Raw genomic sequence first — 18767 nt, forward strand, 5'->3', positions numbered from 1 at the left:
GCTCTTGCTCAGGCTGGTCTCGAACTCCTGAGCTCAAACGATCCGCCCACCTCGGCCTCCCAGAGTGCTAGGATTACAGGCGTGAGCCACCGCGCCCGGCCCCCTCAACTTTTCTGAGCCACAGTTCTTCATCTGTAGAATGTGCCTACACTACCTCCTCTCTAGGACAGTTGACATGCATCCAAAAGCATCCAGAATGAGGGCTGGGGTGATGAGGGAGCTGTCCCTTCAACAATGCCATGGGCCCCCACTGGTCTGCCCCTTTTGCCCACCCCTCCACAATTCAAAGCATTCCTGGCCACCCATGAAACACTCTTGTGTTGGCTGGAATCAGCCTGTGTTCTAGAATCTTGTCTCCTCCACTGTCCTCCTGGTTCTATAATCCCACTGCCAGTCTAGACTGGGCACTCTAGAACCACAGAGCTCTGCTGCTTTTCCCAGGCAGTGCCTGCTTGCTCGCATCTAACGTGTGTCTATGCTCTGGGTGCGATGCGGTGGCAGGACCGCTTAGCTGTGCTCTTCTTCCCTCAGGGCATGATGCTCACCGTGGCTGCGCTGATGCTTTTCTTCATACACCTGGGTGTCTTTGCCAGCGACGTGTACAACTTGTGTGTCACCCACCACTATGAGCGTATGAGCTTCCACTACACGGTCGTCCTGATGGTAGGCCCGAGGCAGGGACTCAAGGGTTAGCTGGGGGAGGCCAGAGGGGCTGATGGAAACTGCACTTTTGTGTCAGGCCCTCTCCCACTGTATGGCCTACAGTTCTCCCAGGTGATTAGCATCTGCTGGGCTGCCATGGGGTCACTCTACTCTGAGATGATGGAAAACAAGTTACTCCAGAGCTTTGCCCTGACCATCCTGAGTGAGTGGTGAGAGCAGGGGGGATGCTAAGGGGAAAGGGAGCTTTGGAACCCTAAGATGTGGCAAGGAGGGGGCAGGGAAGGCTACTGGGGCTGATGGGGGCTCTCTCCTCTGCCTAGTGCTCAATGGAGCCATGTTCTTCAACCGCCTGTCTCTGGAGTTTCTGGCCATCCACTACCGGGAGGAGAACCACTGAGGCCTGGGGCCTGGGGACAGGGCCAAGGAGGAAGAAGGAAAAGGCTGCTTCGGGTGTTTTAATAAAGTCTGTTGTTTATTTCCACCTGTCACCTCCTTCATGGTGTGGGGGTGGGAGGCTGGAAACCCGGGGAAAGCAGGTCAAGACAAATCCTTGACCTACAGGGACCCCAGGCCAGCCTGAAGCCACTCTGGTGGACTCGGCTTGGGCCTGGGATCTTAGTGTCTCAGGCTTGAGGGTGAGAAGCACAGAAGAGGAGCCCCCAGGCCTCCCCGCCTCCCCTCCACGGGACCCCAGGTCCTAGGCTGGCCCAGCCACAAGCCAGGGCTCAGGAAGGCCCCACACGGATGTGAGGGTTCATGAGCGGGTCCAGGTTGGGATCGCTGTCAGCCGCAGCCCGGCCCAGGCGAGACATGAGGGCAAGGAGGGCCAGGAAGCCCAGCAGCCCCAACAGTAGCAGCAGCCCCGCCCGCTGGAGCAGGGTCAGTGGCCGCTTACGAGACCCAGCCCGGCTCCTGGGAGGGACGAGGGGAAAGTCAGGTCAGGCTCTCAGCTCTTGGTGGCCCCCAGGCCTGAAGAAGAGCCCTGGTCACCACCCCTAAGCCTCGGTTTCCTCATCTGTGCCATGGGGATGATCACTTCTGCACCTGCCACTGTATAGGGTTACTGTGCAGCTCAAACCAGATGAGGCACAGGACTGTGTTCTGGAAACCAACAAGTGTCAGGCATGGGGGAGAGTTTTAAAGATTAGGAGTGTCAGAGCAAGAAGGAGCCTCAAAGAGTCTGAGTCCAAAGCTGCTACGAAGGAGGCAAAGAGACAGCCCCAGAGGGGGGTATACCAAGGTTTCTACTGCCCAGCTGAGGCCTACTGCACAGCCCCTGCACCAGATACCATTATTGCCAAGAATAAGCTCCTTTCGTCATGAAACTGTCCCTCCCAGGGCCTCTGGCTCTCATTCCCTCTCCTCCCCTTCCTAGCATCCTGCCCCACCTGATCCCGTGTACCTGAGCAGCTGGGCCAGCCAGCCCAGGGCAGGCCGGCGACGGTACTTGTCATCATCACAATCCTCATGAAGGCCCAGTGCCCGGTCATCATCTCGTGTGTCATACACCTTCCTTGGGGCTATAAGGTGGAGCCACTAGCACCAACAGACTCAGGGAAACTGGCTCCTTTGCAGAGGGGAAGGGGATCTCCTGCCCTCCCCAGTCTGACAGCCCATATCAGAATTGGGGGGAAGGTAATGCCTGTGCTTGGAGTGGAGAAGAGTCCCCCCCAGGTGGGCCTCTGGATCCTTTAGCTCCCTCCCTGTGAACCATCCCACCTCCTGTCTACCTTTCTCTGGCCTGGATAATCCCCCGGCTCACCGTGAGTCAAGGGCTCGGGACTGCCCATGTGGATCACTGTGTGCTGCTCAGGCCGGCCTGGGGAAGCAGGGGGCCGGGGGGCCTGGCTGTAGAAGGTTGGGGCAGCAGAGGTGCTGTCTGTCTCCTCTGGTCTGGAGGTATTGCTGGCTGTGGATGGAGAGAGAGCTGTCAGCATAGCAGGGAGGCTAAGGCTCGAACAGCAGGTGGAAGCCACTGCTTACCATTAAAGCTTGACCAGTCAGAGAAGTCAGAAGTGTCGAGGGGCTCGGGCTCTGGACTCACCACCTCATCAATCTGGAGGAAGGAACCTGTGTCACCAGCCTGCCCAGTACTGTGCCCACCCACCAATCTGGCTGAGGTGGAGCCCAGGGCAGACAGATAGTCAGACAGACAGACAGACAGATTCTCACCAGAGGGAGGCCCAGTCCTGCCCGGGCCCAGTTGACTGTGGCCAGCTTCTCTTTCAGTGCAGAAACCACAGGACCATCCAGGTTGTTTGGCGGAAAGATGGGGCCATTGCAGATGGGGCACTGGTAGCCAGCAGGTGCAGTGTTTTGGGGTAGCTGGGCGGCACGTTCATTGATACAGGCCCAGTGAAAGATATCTTAGGGCCCATGAGATAGGGGAGAAAAGACAAGAGGAAGAAGACACTGAGGGCTCCTAACCCAGCAACAGCCCTAGACTACTGCAGGGATGTATGGACACATACATGTATGCCAGAGCCTTCTCCTCTCCCTCCTCACTCTGGGTCCATTTCCATCAGTGTTCCCCAAGACTTCAGCCTTCTTGGCTACCACCATTTGACTAAGTCAACGCAAATGGTACCAAGCTGCCCAGCCCACAGGGAGGTGGGGTTGGATGGGAAGAAAATGCCATCTCCCCTTTCAGTGAGTCCTCTCTGGGCCTGCACTCATCACACTCTTTGGGCTAATGGCTAATAAAGAAGAGTTTCAGAAAAGGTACCTAGATAAACACACAGATACACATAAGCTTGCACACATCCATGGACACAAATATATGTGTGCTTATAAACATGTAATCAAACAAGGGCCATTCCCTATATCTACACTTACGAGCACACTAGTTTTCACATATACACATCTATACACTCACATGTTTGCTAACACTCAAGCACCCTCAACCATGTATTTCCTTTGTACTCACACAACATACTATGTTCATATGTTCATATACTTACATTTACCCATTCACCCACCCACAAGTACTAACGAACACACTCACGCAGACACAATATACATTACATTCATGCAAGGAGACACACTCACTCATTATGAGAGACACCTGCAGAGCTGCGTCTTTTGCACTAACTCTCTCAAAAACTAGAGCTCAGGCTCTTATGCCAGACTCAGGTTCCAGTTATGACACATATGTCTGCTGACTTCTTTTAGCTAATTTTAACATGGGAAACTCACTTCCTCTGTTTAGTCTTTGGATAAGTAGTGGATCCTGAATATCTGAAAGCCCCTGGTCTGGCCAGGTAGTGTTCACAACCATATCCACAAGCTTGACTGGCTCTCACTCAACCCTCTAAGATCCGCAGGGCAGTAACTAGGAGTTTTAATTTTTAGGAAAGACACAGAAGCCTAGAAAGGGAAAATGACTTGCGTGAGCTTACACAGCAGGTAAGTAACTTAACAGGATTACGATATGGGGCTCTGGCCTCTCAGACTTGGGAGACTCACTGTCCTGCTGCTTGAGGAAGGCCTGGAAACCAGTCACCAAGCTGGGCCCTGAGGTGTCCCTGATCCCCTCAAGGTGCCAAGGCCTCACCATAGCAGATGAGGCGAGTCGTCTCCCGGCTGGCCAGAGGCGTGTCGCACAGGTGGCAATTAGGGTTGTAATCGCTATCTTGGAGCCAATTCAGGTAGGAGTGGACGATGCACTGGAGTGGGAGAGAGATATCACAACTAGTGCAGGGGTTCCACAGCCTATCACCCCAAGGCCCAGCTGCCTCTTTTTCTCTCGACGCAGAGGAGACTCATCCTTTTGTTTGTTCAATCAATAAACATTTATTGAGCACATACTGTTTGTCAGACCCTGTCCTCGGGGCTGGGAATAAAGCAGTGAACAAAATAAACCAAGTCTTTGCCCACGTGGAGCTACATTCCATTGCCGGGCCTCTTATGGATTTGGAGGAGTCAATACTGCCGGCCCTCCATTGCCGGGCCTCTTATGGATTTGGAGGAGTCAATACCGCCTGCCCACCCAGTGCCCTGCTCAGTTGCTCCTATGAAGGCCCCACCTTGGCGTGATTGGCTGTCAGGCAGTGCTCGCAGACGTTGACTCGGTGTTCAAAGCAGAACAGGCTGGTCACCTTCCTCTTGGGGCACTTGCAAAGCCCCATGGTCGACCCTGGGGAAGGGGCCTAATTTGGTAGGAAGCCAGGTTCTGGTGGCCCAATTCGTTTCCACTCTTAAACTCCTTCAGACACCTCTCATATTAGCCCTGACCCCAAATTCCTGCCCTCCGCCCCTCCTTATGCCGGGTCACGCCCCCTGCATAAACCCCGCCTCCCGCGACCCCTCATTCCTCCTGGATCCCTCCTCCGGCCCGACACCTCCATCAGCGACGCACCGATACCACCGGTCCCGCCCCCAGGGTAGCTCCTGAGCCCCACCCCCTCCAAGCCCCGCCCCCTTTCCTACAGACCCCAGTCTCCGTGTTACTGATCGGCCGCGGCACCGGTCCCGACCGGCGCGAGAGATGGTTCGAGGCGCAGAAAGCCAGAGACTGCGCTCTCCGATTCTCCCGCCCGGTCGTGTTCAGCCCCGGTTGTTCCGATTATCCCTCCGCTGCCACGTCTCTTCCGGGTGCGGCGCGCGCTGATGACGCCAGCGCGCCACTAGGCCACGCCTCTTGACGCTAAAAGTGAAGACGGGTGAGGGCGGGGGTGGGTGGTAATGCGGTCACGCGACCCCTGCCGTACGTCACTTCCGCTTCCTCTCCTGCAGGGCGGGTAATTCGAACGTTTCTGGAGGCAGGCGGCCCTCCCGGTTGATTCGCACCCGGGCCCGCGGCGCAGGAGGAGGTCGAGACCGAGACTAGTTATGTCTGGGAGGCGAACGCGGTCCGGAGGGGCAGCTCAGCTCTCCGGTGAGCAGATGCGCGCGGGAGAGATGGGGCCGAGCCGTTTGGGGGACGCAGTACTGTGAAGAATGTCCCTCCCCCCCGCCACCGCCGAGGGAGTCGCCCCTAAAGGGCTTGTTGGGGAAGTTTCTCTCTCTCTCTAGAGCCTGTTTTCTAGGCTCTAGGGCCTGGATTCCACTTCTACCTCTTAACTTTTTTCTCTTTCCAGGGCCCAGGACCCCATCTCCTTCTAAGTCTTTGCGGAGATCCCAACGGAAATCAGGCTCTGATCTCCCGAGCGTCCTCCCTGAAATCTGGCCGAAGGTGAGCCCCGGGTTTCTCAGTTCCTTCCCTAGATGTCCTTGGACTAATGTAGAGCTCATGTTCGCTCTTCTTCTCCAGGCACCCCAGGCGGCTCCAGGCAGAAAGCCCATCGTCTTGAAGAAGATTGTGGCCCATGCTGTAGAGGTAAGGGCTAAGGTGGGTGGGGAGGTTGTGGTAGCGGGGCAAAACTGGGAGCTAGCTATGTGATCAATTGGTATTGTCCCCACAGGTCCCAGCTGCCCACTCGCCTCGCAGAAGCCCTAGGGTGAGTTCGCTTTCATCTGCTTAGTTGAATGGAATCAGGTTGAGTGGAACTCTAGAGCTGGCAGCGCTCACGTCTGCCCGGGGAGCTGTTTTGCAACAGCCTGAAACATCTGCATGCATTGCCAGTCTTGGTTACTCCCTGCAGTCTTAATGCATTTAGCTCTTTATACCTTGTGTATTCTGCCATTCTCCTTAGAGCTTCCCTTAAAAGCTGAGCTGTGTCCTAACTACAGGTACTCTGTCTTCTTTCTAATCCATTTTGTCCTTGTTTTTTATGATGGTTCTAAGAAAAGTCACATAGTATGACATTTTTATGGTTTTAGCAGAGGTTATTATCAAGGATGTTTCATTACCAGAAAATCTGAAGATGTAATGAATGAGAAATGCCAACTCCTTTGAAGAGCTAATGGGGCTTAGAGTCAAGTGAGGAGAAAAACAAATGAGCAAGTGATTACAACGTAATGTACTGGGTGCTGCACTGAGGAAATACTAGATGCTATAGTGGTACCTAACTCAGGGAATGTTTCACTGAAGAGGAAACATTTAAACTGAGTCTTTAGGCTGGGTGCAGTGGCTCATGCCTATAGTCTTATCACTCTGGGAGGCTGAGGCAGGAGGATCCCTTCAGATCAGGAGTTTGACACCAGTCTGAGCAAGAGTGAGAGTGAGACACCGTCTCTACTAAAAATAGAAAAAATTAGCTGGGCATGGTGGCACGCACCTGTAGTCCCAGCTACTCGGGAGGCTGAGGCAGAAGGATAGCTTGAGCCCAGGAGTTTGAGGTGGCAGTGAGCTATGATGGCACCATTGCACTCTACCCAGGGTGACAGAGTGAGGCTCTGTCAAGAGAAAGAAACTGAGTCTTTAAAGACATGTAGAGGTGTTCCAGGTAAAGGAAGCCAGGTGCAGAGATCTAGAGTCCAAAGAAAAATCATGAGGTTTGGGGAACAGCAGTGTGGTGTGTCTGTGCACCAGAACTAAGGTAATGGCAGGGTGATACTTCTCTTCCCTGAAGGGACAGTCCCCTCCATGTAACTGTCCCATTACACAAGACTGGGTTCAGAGGGAACTTCCTCCCAGAGGCCTTCCCTGACCATTCTTACCCTATCACTGTCACATTTCTCTGTGTAGGCCTTACCAATATCTGATAGCGTTTGCTTGGATGTTGACTTTCTCTCCCCTCTAAAAACATAAGTGCTTTGAGGGCAGGGATTTCTGCCTCTCCAAGATGGCCACTCATTCTTGTTGGTTAACTGATAGATTCATGAGACATTGAGCAGGATAAAGCTTCAAGGACCTGGGTGACTGCTTGGCTGTAGGGGATGAGGCAGACGTAGTCAGGGGTGACCCCCATTCCATTCAGTGTCCCTTTTCCTAAGACCCAAGGGGCACATTCTCCAGAGCTTATAGCCAGGAAATGTCTCTCTTGATAACTGATATACTTCCTTGTATTAGACCACAAGAGTGATTGAATTTGCCCCATTTCCCCTCTTGTCTTGTCTACCAGAAAGCTCAGTGCCAAGTTCCATGTGCATTAATTCAGTGAATACTTACTGAGCACCTGTGACATGCAGGGCTCTGCTGTAGGTACTGGGCATAGGTAAGGTTGGCCAGACAGATGAAGAACCCTGCTCTCGTGAGCTCACATCCTAGTCGGGGTGACAGTCAACCAGGGAACCAGCCAAAATCAGACAGCAATGGTGCTGTGCAGGAAATGAAAGAGGTCACATGACAGTAACTAGCAAAGGTGAGAAGGGGCTGGTAGGTGGTGGCCTCCCTGAGGAAGCAGCGTGTGCGCCGAGAGTGGAATCACGAGGAACAATGTATGAGTCTCTAACGCACAAGTCAGATTGTGCCTTTCCCGGGCAAAGGCTTGCCATTGGCTCTCTTGATCTCTCAGCAAAAAGCCTTGAACCTCATCTTCAGTTCCTCTTCCCTTACTTCCTTTCACTTTGGCCACACTGGCCTCCTCCTTCCTTGACCCTGACGGGCATGCTTCAGCCTCAGGACTTTTGCACCTTCTGTTCCTGCTGCCTAGAACACTTTTCCTCCAGCTGTCCACAAGTCACTCGCTTACCTCCTTCAAGTTGTAGCTTGAGGCCGGGCATGGTGGCTCATGCCTGTAATCCTAGCGCTCTGGGAGGCCAAGGTGGGAGGATCGCTCGAGGTCAGGAGTTCGAGACCAGCCTGAGCAAGAGCGAGACCCTGTCTCTACTAAAAATAGAAAGAAATTATCTGGCCAACTAAAAATATATATAGAAAAAAATCCCTGTAGTCCCAGCTACTCGAGAGGCTGAGGCAGGAGGATCGCGTAAGCCCAGGAGTTTGAGGTTGCTGTGAGCTAGGCTGACGCCACGGCACTCACTCTAGCCCGGGCAACAAAGCAAGACTCTGTCAAAAAAAAAAGTTGTAGCTTGCATGTCATCTCAGTGAGACCAGCATTGACCTTCACCTACTTAAAATTCTAACCCAACCCCAATACTCTATCCAGTTCTCTTTTTTTCTGTAGCACCTCGTACCTCTAACCTAATAACCTTTTCCTCATTGTCTGTTTCCCCTGGAATGGAAACTCCATGCCAGCAGGGGTTTTCTCTGCTTTATTCTCAGCTGGACTCCCAGTGCCTGGCACAGGACAAGTGCCAATAAGTACTTACTAACTGGATGTCTTAGGACAATGTTCATTAGCTGGGTGGCAGACAGACTGTAGAGAGCAAGGGCAGAAGCAGGGAGAGCAATCCAGAGGTCACCGAGCTGTTCTAGAAGATGCACAGTAGGGGGCTGCATCAGTCAGAGGCGACTGGTTGCTGGGCACATTTTGGAAACAGCTGACAGCACCAGCAGATGATGGCAGGTCTTTTTGTGTCACAAAAGTCACAAAAGTAGCTCAGAAGCAATGACAGATTGTTTTTTCCTCTTCCCCACATCTCTTTCAGGGGCTGATTTGTCCCTTTTCTTTTAAAGTGTTTGTCCTAGGGATCTGTCTTTCCACCCTAAATCTTGGGCTGTTCTGGAAGCAGGTTTTCCTGCTAAGTAACAGAAGTCGTTCTTTCTTCTGTCATGTTGCAGATTTCTTTTTTCTTGGAGAAAGAAAACAACCCTCCTAACAGGGAGCCTCCTAAGGAGGACCTTTTCAAGATCCACAGTGTCCCAGTCACCCCAGCCACCACTCCTGTGCACAGCCTGAATGGTGAGTCCAACTCTAGGGAAGGAGACCTGGATGCCAGGGATATGGAAATGTCTAAGAAAGTCAGGCGATCCTACAGTCGGCTGGAGACCCTGGGCTCTGCCTCCACCTCCACCCCTGGCCGCCACTCCTGCTTTGGCTTTGAGCGGCTGCTAGGAGCAGAAGATTTGTCGGGAGTCTCGCCTGTGATATGTTCAAAGTCAACCAAGGACCCCAGAGTCCCTGCGAAGCCTTGGGCCCCAGACACGACACTCCCTGGAATCTCACCTCCAGTCGTGAAACAGAAACGAAAGAAGAAGGTGCCGGAGATCCTGGTGAGTGAGGGGCAGGGCTCAGCTCTGGCACTTTTGGGGGATAGGTAGCACCTGCAGGGTGTGGGTGAAATGCTCCAGCCACCATGTCCCCCCCACCCCCACTCACCTGCCTCCCATTTGTCTTCCCCTAGAAATCAGAGCTGGATGAGTGGGCCGTGGCCATGAATGCCGAGTTTGAAGCTGCTGAGCAATTTGATCTCCTGGTTGAATGAGATGCGGTGGGGGTCCACCTGGCCTGACTCCTCTCCTTGTATATAGCCCCGTCTCTGTGGAGAGCATGCTCGGGATCCCCTCCCCCAGCCTTGTTACCTGTGCATGTGCCGTTGCCGCATGTGAGGCCTGGCCACCTCTGAGGGTTCGTGCAGCGCCAATAGCAATCTCTGTTTGAGGAAACAGGGCCACCTGGCCACTCACTGGTGTCCTGTCTCTAGTCATCCTCTCCTTCCTCCTCCCCAAGGTAGTGCAGCCACTTTCCAGTTGGGCCACAGACTGGGGAGGAGAACCACTGGCCCAGCCAGAAGAGGTTAAAGAGATGAGGAATGGAAGTGAGAGGGCACCTCTGCTCTCAGGAAGGGTGGCTGTCCTGAACCAGCCCCAACAGAAACAGGCCCCGAGTCAGAGCCAGCCTCAGGCTTTCCCTCCTGAGTTGCCCTCTGTTGGTGGCTTGGGTCCCAGCCACAAGCCCATCCATGTAAAGAGGCTTTGGTTGTATGGGTTTCCTTGTAGATTCTGTAGATGGCCCAGAAGAACATTCATGGGCTGGGGGACAGTTCCATCTTTGAGGAAGAAGCTGCACATTCAACCTGTAAAATCTAAGTTTTGAAAGAGGGAGGGAAGCCTTAGTTTGGTCTCAGGCCACAAGCGTTTACTACGTAGATGTGTGTTATAGTTCTGTGTTCTGTTGGGATGTCTGGCGAATGCCGGGCTGATGGAGCTCTGGCTGCTTGGGGCAAAGAGGGTACACTTCAGGATGGGCCACCAGGTGCTGTGGGCTCCTGAGATTCACGCTTCTGGGATGGTCACCTACACAGGGCTCAGGCTGGGGCCCTGCCACTCTGCTGCAGGGGCAGAAGGTGCCCCATCTTGTCACCCACATCCATTTCTTACAAAATAAGGTGCACAGAGTCTATTAGGCCCGAGGAGAAAAAAATATGGGTTGAAGGGTCCCAGTCCTACCTGCATTTTACAACTACACTTGTAAAGTTCTAAGAAGCTTTTCTCACATACTAGAAAGCAGCAGGAATTGATAGGAATTTTAATTTTTGGCCTTCTTATTGTCCTCTCACTCTGAGAACACTGCTTGAGGTAGGTGCTAGGAGTTGAAGGGTGAGAGATGCATCTCATTGTCTCTGGGGAATTTTCTCCACCTTTTCCTGTTTTCAATACTGGTAAAAAGGTATGGTTTCAAAGCCTGCCCTGCCCACCACACTCCCATCATACTCCAGGCTGTTGCACCTTTGGATGTCAAGTTCATGGAGACAGACTCTGAGAGGAGTGCAGAGGCGCTGGGGGAACAACTGAGCGCCGGGTCAGGGCACTGGGATGAAACGGTGCAGGCCTGGTGGGCTCTCATGAAACCCTCTCCAAGGCTATCTGCTCGATGCCTCGTGCTTGGTCAGACCCTACAAGCAAGCCACCTTGCCAGGGTACACCCAGATGTCCTTGAGCTGGACCATACCTGAAGAACTCTAATCCTCCCTTGCTGGCAGGGCAGAATTCTGGGAAATGTGTTAGTGCTGCAGAATCAGAAGTAGCCAGATGATGCTGAGTTGATATCACCACTGCAAACTTCTCTCTCCCTGAGGAACTAAGAATGTGCGGTTTAAGGAAAAATTAGGATTTCATTTAAAATTGTTTTAAAAATCCTGATTAAAGAGTTTCTGCCTATTATAGACTGTGTTTCTTTTATTGGACCAAAGGCAAAGCTGAGGGTGTGAGGCCCAGGATGCCAAGCCTTCTTTGTGTTGTGTCACCAGGGTTGTCCCTTTGTCCAGGGGCTGCCAGCCTGGCCTCACTCTAGTTGCCCTGTGGTAGATCACTGCCCCTGCAGCATCTATTTTTTCTGTCCAGTCACCCATCTTCTCCCTCCCAGACAGGGCTGCCTGAAATGGAGGCCTCCAGGTGAGTCTCACCCCCTCCAAATCTAGGAGGAAAGAAATCAGGTCTGGGGTGAGGCTACTGAGAGCTCCCCCGGTGCCCAGGGGAGATGCCTGGGAACCAAAGGCCCTCCCAAGTCCAGCCCTTCTTCCCTCTTCCCTTTCAGGCTCCTTTGAGCCCAGACTGGATGTTGTACAGTGGTGGCTGCTCCAGGACCCCCTGGGGAACTTGTCAAAGATGCTTATTTCTGGAAATTCTCCCACTTGGTCTGAGGTAAAGCCTAGGGAACATGCATGCAGGTGGCATGAACCAGCCTCTGTCTCATCCTCGCCTCCTAGTCCAAACAAGTCAAGGCCACTAAATTCTCCCCAGACTATCCATTTCCACCTCCGTCCCCCACAAGAGGAGATGGGCCCTTCTCAAAGCCTTTTCCACTGGCTTTTGATCCAAATCTCTTGACTCTGAGACCTTGCTCCCCTTTTTCCTCCAAGTCCTAAATGCTTTATTTTCATTTTATTGTTGAAAACAACAACCAAAAGTTTTGACTGGCATCTATTGTTAGCTACTACCTTTGCTCCCTCCTTTTAAGGTTAAGCTCCTTGAAAGAACATTCTCAAGTTGCCATTTGCTTCCTTTGAATTTATTCCTGGTGCCCTTATCATTCCATTTACTGCTCGGACAGAGGTAACCATTGATCTTTTAATGCCCAAGGCACCAGACTCAGGCCTTAGCTGCCTGGGCCGGGGGCACCCTCCTTGGGGCCATGGCACTGCTGGCTCCTTTTTCTTGGCTTCCCCTGCAATGTCACAACACCCGAGTTCAGTGCTGGACCCTCCTTCCAACCTGCTTGCTCTTGCCGATGACCTCAGGCTCTCTGGGCTGCTTCCTTGCTCAAGACTTGTCAGTCTTTATTTACAACCCAAAACTCTGCCCTGAGCTACAAATCAGTGCCTAAAACTGCCTCAGAGAACAGAATCTCAACTCAAGTCATCTCAAACTACTTATCCAACAGCTTGCCTGCTCCTGTGCTCTCTATGCCATTAGTGTCACCGCCAGCTGACCTAGTCACACAAGCCAGGAACCTGGGGTCAGCTGCGGCTCTGTCCTCCCTCACCTACCCTGTCTGCCAGCCCCAACCTGCTCAGCACCCCTCCACCCCCACAGCCACTGGACAGTAGCCTCCTAGTGGATCTCCTTCCTTTTATCTGCTCATGTCCCCAGGCTGTCCACACTGCAGCCAGGATGAATTTCCTAAGACACAAAATATGATCCTATTTCTCCCTTGCTTAAAATCTTTTAGTATAATTCCACTTCTGCATGTATGACCCAAAAGAATTAAAAATAGGGATTGTGATAGATATTTGTACACCCGTGTTCATAGTTCATAGGCTATTATTTAACAGTAGCCAAAAGGTAGAAACAACACAAAAGTCCATCAGTGGATAAATGGATAAAATGTAGTATGTTCATGCAGTGGAATATCACTGGGCCTTTAAAAGGAATGAACGGCCTGGTCAACATGGTGAGCAAGACCCCATCTCTACAAAAAATTGAAAAGTTACCCAGGCATGATGGCACACATCTGTAGCCCTAGCTACTCCGGAGGCTGAGGTGAGAGGATCCCTTGAGCCCGGGAGTTCGAGGTTGCTGTGAGCTATGACTGCGCCACTGGACGACAGAGCAAGACCCTGTCTCTTTAAAAAGAAAGAAAGAAAGAAAGAAAGAAAGGAATGAAATTCTGACACTTGCTACAACCCTGAAGATACGCTGTGTGAAAAGAGCCAGACACAAAAGGACAAACAATGTATGATTCCATTCATATGCGGTCTCTAAAATAGTCAAATTCATAGAGAGCAGGACGGTGGTTGTCAGGCTAGGGAGAGAGGTTGGGGCCGGTGTGCAGTGGCGCAGGTTTCCGGCGGGGAAGATGAAGTGCTGGAGATAGGTCATGGCGATGGCTGCACAGCAACGTGACTGTACCACTGCCACTGAACTGTGGACTTCAGATCGTTAAAATGGTACATTTTATGTTAAATATTTCACCACAATAAAACAAAACAAAAACCTTTGATGACTGACCATCGCCCATGCGCTGGTGTGTTGGACGTTTGCCGGGTTTTGACTGCCCGGCTTCTCGGCCCCCACAAGCCAGTGAACAGGCCAGACACTTCCTCCCCCGACCTGCAACCAGGACCTGGGCACCTGACCTAAGCTGACGGGATTCCTCACCTGGAGGAGGGACATGAAGAGAGATGCCTGAGGATTCATGGAGGTGGCAGCACCGCATTGTGGGGAGTGCTTGTACTCCACCAGTGTCCCCGGCTCCTGCCCTTTGAGTCTCTTCTTCCCGTGAGTTCTGTGAGTCCCTTGCATCCTCCCAATAAACTCCTTTTTGCTCAAATTAGCCACCATTGTTTTCTGTTGTTTGCAACCCAGAACCCTGGCTGGTCTGGGGGATCCAGACACCATAGCAGGGCTCACGAGGACTCCAGGGCAAGGCTGGTGCCCGAGCCTCCCGTCTCAAGGCGTGCAGAACCCCCCCCCCCCCCCCCCCAGCCCCTGAGCTGCTACAGGTCCACACCTCCAGCCTTGGTTCAGACTGCTCTCTGCCCCCTACACCCTTCCCCGCCCCTGCCCCACTTGCGGAGTCCTGCATCTGGCTCCGTCACCCCTGCTCGCCTTTCCTCCCCGCTGGCCCCCGCCACAGCCATAGCATAATGGATGAGAGCACAGGTTATGGAGTCTGATGAGGTTTGAATCCTCGCACTGCCAGTTTCTTGCTGTGTGACCCCAGGCAAGTTAATTAGCCTCTGTGCCTCAGTTTCCTTACCCATAAAATGGGGACAATATTAATAATACCTACCTCACAGTGTTTTGGTGAGAGTGAGTTGAAATAATACAAGGAAAGTGCTTATGCATAGCAAGTGCTCAACGAACAATAGCTATCTTCAGGGAGAACTGACCATGCCCTAACTCCCTGAACCCCATGCAGACTGCCAGCATAGCATCTGTAAGTTCTATTCTGTCTGTTCTGCACATGCATTTATACGGTAGCTGTGAGTTCCCTGAGGTTGGAGTCATAGTCATTATTTGTCTCTGTCCCACTGGGGTCTGGGAATGTCATGGAATAAACAAATGTGGTGGTCTCCCCCCAGCCTGGGCAGGTTGTGCCTCTCCAGTAGGAGCTGGGGACAGGGGTTCAGAGAGCCTCCGAGTGCCCTGAAGGAGAGGCACAGATGGAGATGGCAGCCGTGGTGCCCGGCAGCCTCAGGCATGAGCCCTGCCTCTCACAATGCATTCTGGTCCCACTAGCAAGCATGTGAAGACGGAAGCCAGCCCCGAGGCTCACACCTGCCCCTGTTCCTTGGGGAATGGACTTCACCCTCCCTCTGCACAGGGCAGCTCCCACACAGCCCACGGGCCCTGCCTCCTCACCTGGGTCCTAAGCCCCCGTAGCCTGCCACCCTTCAGATGAGGCTTTAGACCAAGGCCCTGTGCTCCTCCCAACATCTGGGCCTCGACCAGGCTACCTTCCTCTCATGCACTTCCACCATGTGGCTGACAAATTGTCAAGCTCTCTGACTGCCACCTGCTTGGGGGTCAGTCTGACCCCAGCTTTGACTCTTCTGTGAGTCACTTAGCCTCTTTGAGCCTTGGTTTTCGCTAACTAAAAGCGGGGCTAATTCCATCTCTCTAACAGTTGCTTTGGGGGTTGTTTTCAAGGTCGATGGTCACGTGCAAAGCAGTTCCTAGTAACTGATTGCTAGTATCCTTGTGCCTGGCGCAGTGATTAACCCTCAAAGGAGGAATTCCTTTTTGTATCTTCCCAACATTCAGGTCAGAGCCCTGAACAAAGTTAGGGCTCAGTAAGTATTTGTGGAGCTAAATACCCATTTTACAGGCTGGGAAATTGAGCCTGAGTGCCAGGGCTGCCCACCTGTATGCAGCAGAAGACTCAGACCTGGGTCCTGAGCTGTCTTCTGTCCAAGTCTGAAATTAAGTATCTGTCTGTGCTTGGCTGGTGGGACTGCCAGGGGACACTGGTCTTATCTATCTTGTCATCCTTCTCATATACTAACTTTTCATGCCTCCCAGTTTCCTCTGATAGGCACCAACAGGTGGGCCTGGCATTAGGTTTGCCAGATTTAGCAAATAAAAATATAGGATACCCAGTTAAACTGGAATCTCAGGAAAATGAATTTTGTTTTAGAATAAATATGTCCCAAATCAGATAAATAACAAATTAATGTTCTAGTTTGAATATGTCCCATGAGATATTTGGGACATGCCTATATAGATTGAGTACCCCCAATCCAAAAATCCAAAATGCTCCAAAATCCAAAACTTTCTGAGTGCTGATGTGACGCTCAACAGAAATGCTCATTGGAGCATTTTGAATTCTGGATTTTCGGATTAGGGATGCTCAACTGGTATAATGCAAATATTCCAAAATCTGAAAAATTTTGAAATCCATAATACTTCTTGTCCCAAGCCTTTTGGATAATGGATACTCAAGCTGCACTAAAAAAAAAAAAAAAAAAATTCATTGTTCATCTGAGATTCAAATGTAACTGGCATCCTGTATTTTATTTGGCAACCCTACATGGAGTGCACTGGTACTCCACATGTATGGACCACTGTGAGACCTGCTTTTTTTTTTTTTTTTTGAGACAGAGTCTCACTCTGTTGCCAGGGCTAGAGTGCTGTGGCGTCTGCCTAGCTCACAGCAACCTCAAACTCCTGGGCTTAAGCAATCCTTCTGCCTCAGCCTCCCAAGTAGCTGGGACTACAGGCATGTGCCACCATGCCCGGCTAATTTTTTCTATATATATTTTCAGTTGTCCAGATAATTTCTTTCTATTTTTAGTAGAGACGGGGTCTCACTCTTGCTCAGGCTGGTCTCCAACTCCTGACCTCGAGCGATCCTCCCGCCTCAGCCTCCCAGAGTGCTAGGATTACAGGTGTGAGCCACTGCGCTGGGCTGAGATCTGCTTTTGTGGTGTGACAGGGTCTTGTGCACACCTTCCCCAGTGCTAGCACAATTTAGACATTTGTCACATACAGCAGTTGCAGCTTGCCTCACTCCTTCATTCCCAAAGCCCTTGGCTTCCTGCCTCCAGGGTCTACTCCTCCCACCTACCCTCCAAACTGTGGCCAAACAACCACATAGACAAACACAAAGATCTGCATGATGCCTCGTCTCCTATGCGCCACAGCCCAGGCCCTACCATGGGCCCTTCACCCACTCACCCTGTGTCCCAGTGAGGTGACCCACACCTGAGCATACCCTGCCCTTCTGCACTGTCCAGCTTTTGCTTACAGTGTAAGCCTGACACTGTTTGCCCTCCTGGATTGCCCTTCATCCTTCTCTGGCCAGGATACCCCACTCGTTTGAGATCAAGCAGCACATCCTCAGAGCAGTCTTTCTGGAGCTCCAAAGTGGACAATGTGGCTCCCTCCTCTTGTGGCCGAGGCTTCTGTACAGACCTCTGCTGTAGCTCATCTCCCCTCACTGTGCTCATCTGCAAACCTGGGATCAGCCCCATCCCCCGGGAACTTCTCCTGGGTGGAACCAGATCATGTTCATCTGTACATTCTCAAGACCTGGCCCAAGGCTTATGCTACAGACCATGTTTACTGGGGAACAGAAAGGGTGTGAGTGAATTGTATCCTAGCATGTTAATAAGTCATTTTTGTTTCCTTACTTTGTCTTATATTTGGGCCCTTTAGGCCACTTCCAGTTTTTCTTAGTGGTGTAAATCGGCTACTGTGGTCTGTGAATTATTTTTATCATCTATGGAGTCATTTCTTTAGGCCTACTTTCCAAAGTGAACCATCGGAGTCATGGTTCTTGCTAGTTTTGTGGGTCTTGTTATATGCAGCCAGATTTCCCCTGGGACAGATCAAACCTGGGGACAGAGTTGTGTGCTTTAGAGCAGCAACACCACCCTGGAGCCCAACGAGTCTCTGGGGTTACGGGCCCCTCTGCAGAGATGTTTCATCATGTGGACAGGAATTGTGTGATTTTAGGCTGCCCAGAAAAGTTCAGTATAACACAGAGAGCACATTGCAGAGAAGCCCTGCCACAGCCCACAGGTTTCCCAGAGGCCCAGATGGAGCTCAGTGTGAGGAAGGACCACATCTGAGGTCACTTGGCCAGCAGATGCACAGGGTTCTGAAAAATCTGATGAAAAATGGTGACAATTCTATCTATTGACTTCAGCTTTTATGTGACTTGGGGAGGAGCTGCTATTTCAAGCTGCCTTGGTGGAATATCTCGCACCACCTCCTAAAGATGGAAACGTCCTCAGGGTCAGCCCAGCTCGGGCACCACTATGGACCATTCTGATGGGGTCCTGGGGGAGGGGCATTTGCTCAGCAGATAAAAGTAGGCAGGATTCAGATTGGCAGCAAGTGGGGGGGGGGGAAGGGAGAGTGAACAACATGGCCAAGAGATGGTTGTAGGGATGAGTTTGGGATGGTGGCAGGAAGTGAGGCCCCTGGTTGGTCTGAGCAGAGGCTCATTCGAGGGTGATGGAAAATTAGATGGGTTCAAAAACAAGGGTGTCAATAATGGAGGGTCTTGCGTAGCACACTGGGCACTTTGCCCTTTGTTTCTCAGTGTCCGTCTAACAGATGATTTCTATACCAAACGTAGGATGGATTCTCCAGTTTTTTACAAAACTTCTATAGGGTCCCTTATATTGTCCTCCCCACTTCCCACCCCCACTTTGCATTCGCAAGGATTCAGTTTACAAAATACTATTAGCTTGTAGCTTTGGTAGGATTGCCAGATAAAATGCAGGACACTCAGTTAAATTCAAATTTCAAGTGAACAATGAATAGTTTTTTAGTGTAAGTATACCCCAGACATTGCATGGAACATACTTACACTAAAGAAAAAGTATTCATTTTCATCTGAAATTCAAATTGAACCAGGCATTCTGTATTGCATTTGCAAAATCTGGCAACCCTAACTTTGAGGGGCTCTGGTTTGCTGGACAGAGCTGGTGATGGAGGCTCCACAGGCTGGAGGCTACCCCAAGAAAACCAGTCTAGAACGGACAGATAG

The 18767-nt window shown here is 51.7% G+C and overlaps 3 protein-coding genes across 4 annotated transcripts; 2 read left to right on the forward strand and 1 right to left on the reverse strand.

Moving 5' to 3' along the window:
* Nucleotides 1-489: 489 nt before the first annotated feature.
* On the forward strand, nucleotides 490-1087 carry TMEM262 (transmembrane protein 262). The gene is made up of 3 exons (XM_069470202.1): nucleotides 490-663; nucleotides 766-865; nucleotides 984-1087. Exons 1-3 carry the CDS (start codon nucleotides 490-492, stop codon nucleotides 1058-1060), a joined length of 351 nt encoding a protein of 116 aa, XP_069326303.1. The 3' UTR covers nucleotides 1061-1087.
* A 29-nt stretch (nucleotides 1088-1116) lies between these two features.
* ZFPL1 (zinc finger protein like 1) lies at nucleotides 1117-5256 on the reverse strand. Of its 2 annotated transcripts, none has more exons than XM_069470203.1 (8): nucleotides 5096-5256; nucleotides 4689-4798; nucleotides 4217-4328; nucleotides 2836-3029; nucleotides 2647-2719; nucleotides 2426-2572; nucleotides 2066-2183; nucleotides 1117-1575 (listed from the first exon to the last, which is right to left on the reverse strand). In XM_069470203.1, the coding sequence occupies exons 2-8, from the start codon at nucleotides 4788-4790 to the stop codon at nucleotides 1389-1391; spliced, it is 933 nt and encodes a 310-aa protein (XP_069326304.1). In that variant the 5' UTR covers nucleotides 4791-4798; nucleotides 5096-5256; the 3' UTR covers nucleotides 1117-1388. The 2 variants fall into 2 exon arrangements, with proteins under 2 accessions (XP_069326304.1, XP_069326306.1); XM_069470205.1 differs by lacking the exon at nucleotides 5096-5256 and adding an exon at nucleotides 5021-5027.
* A 237-nt stretch (nucleotides 5257-5493) lies between these two features.
* On the forward strand, nucleotides 5494-11090 carry CDCA5 (cell division cycle associated 5). Its single transcript, XM_069470206.1, has 6 exons — nucleotides 5494-5539; nucleotides 5742-5836; nucleotides 5915-5980; nucleotides 6066-6101; nucleotides 9167-9598; nucleotides 9730-11090. The coding sequence occupies exons 1-6, from the start codon at nucleotides 5494-5496 to the stop codon at nucleotides 9808-9810; spliced, it is 756 nt and encodes a 251-aa protein (XP_069326307.1). The 3' UTR covers nucleotides 9811-11090.
* Nucleotides 11091-18767: the final 7677 nt, after the last annotated feature.

Source organism: Eulemur rufifrons, chromosome 6 (genome assembly GCF_041146395.1).
Source record: "Eulemur rufifrons isolate Redbay chromosome 6, OSU_ERuf_1, whole genome shotgun sequence".
In the NCBI taxonomy this organism is placed as follows: domain Eukaryota; kingdom Metazoa; phylum Chordata; class Mammalia; order Primates; family Lemuridae; genus Eulemur; species Eulemur rufifrons.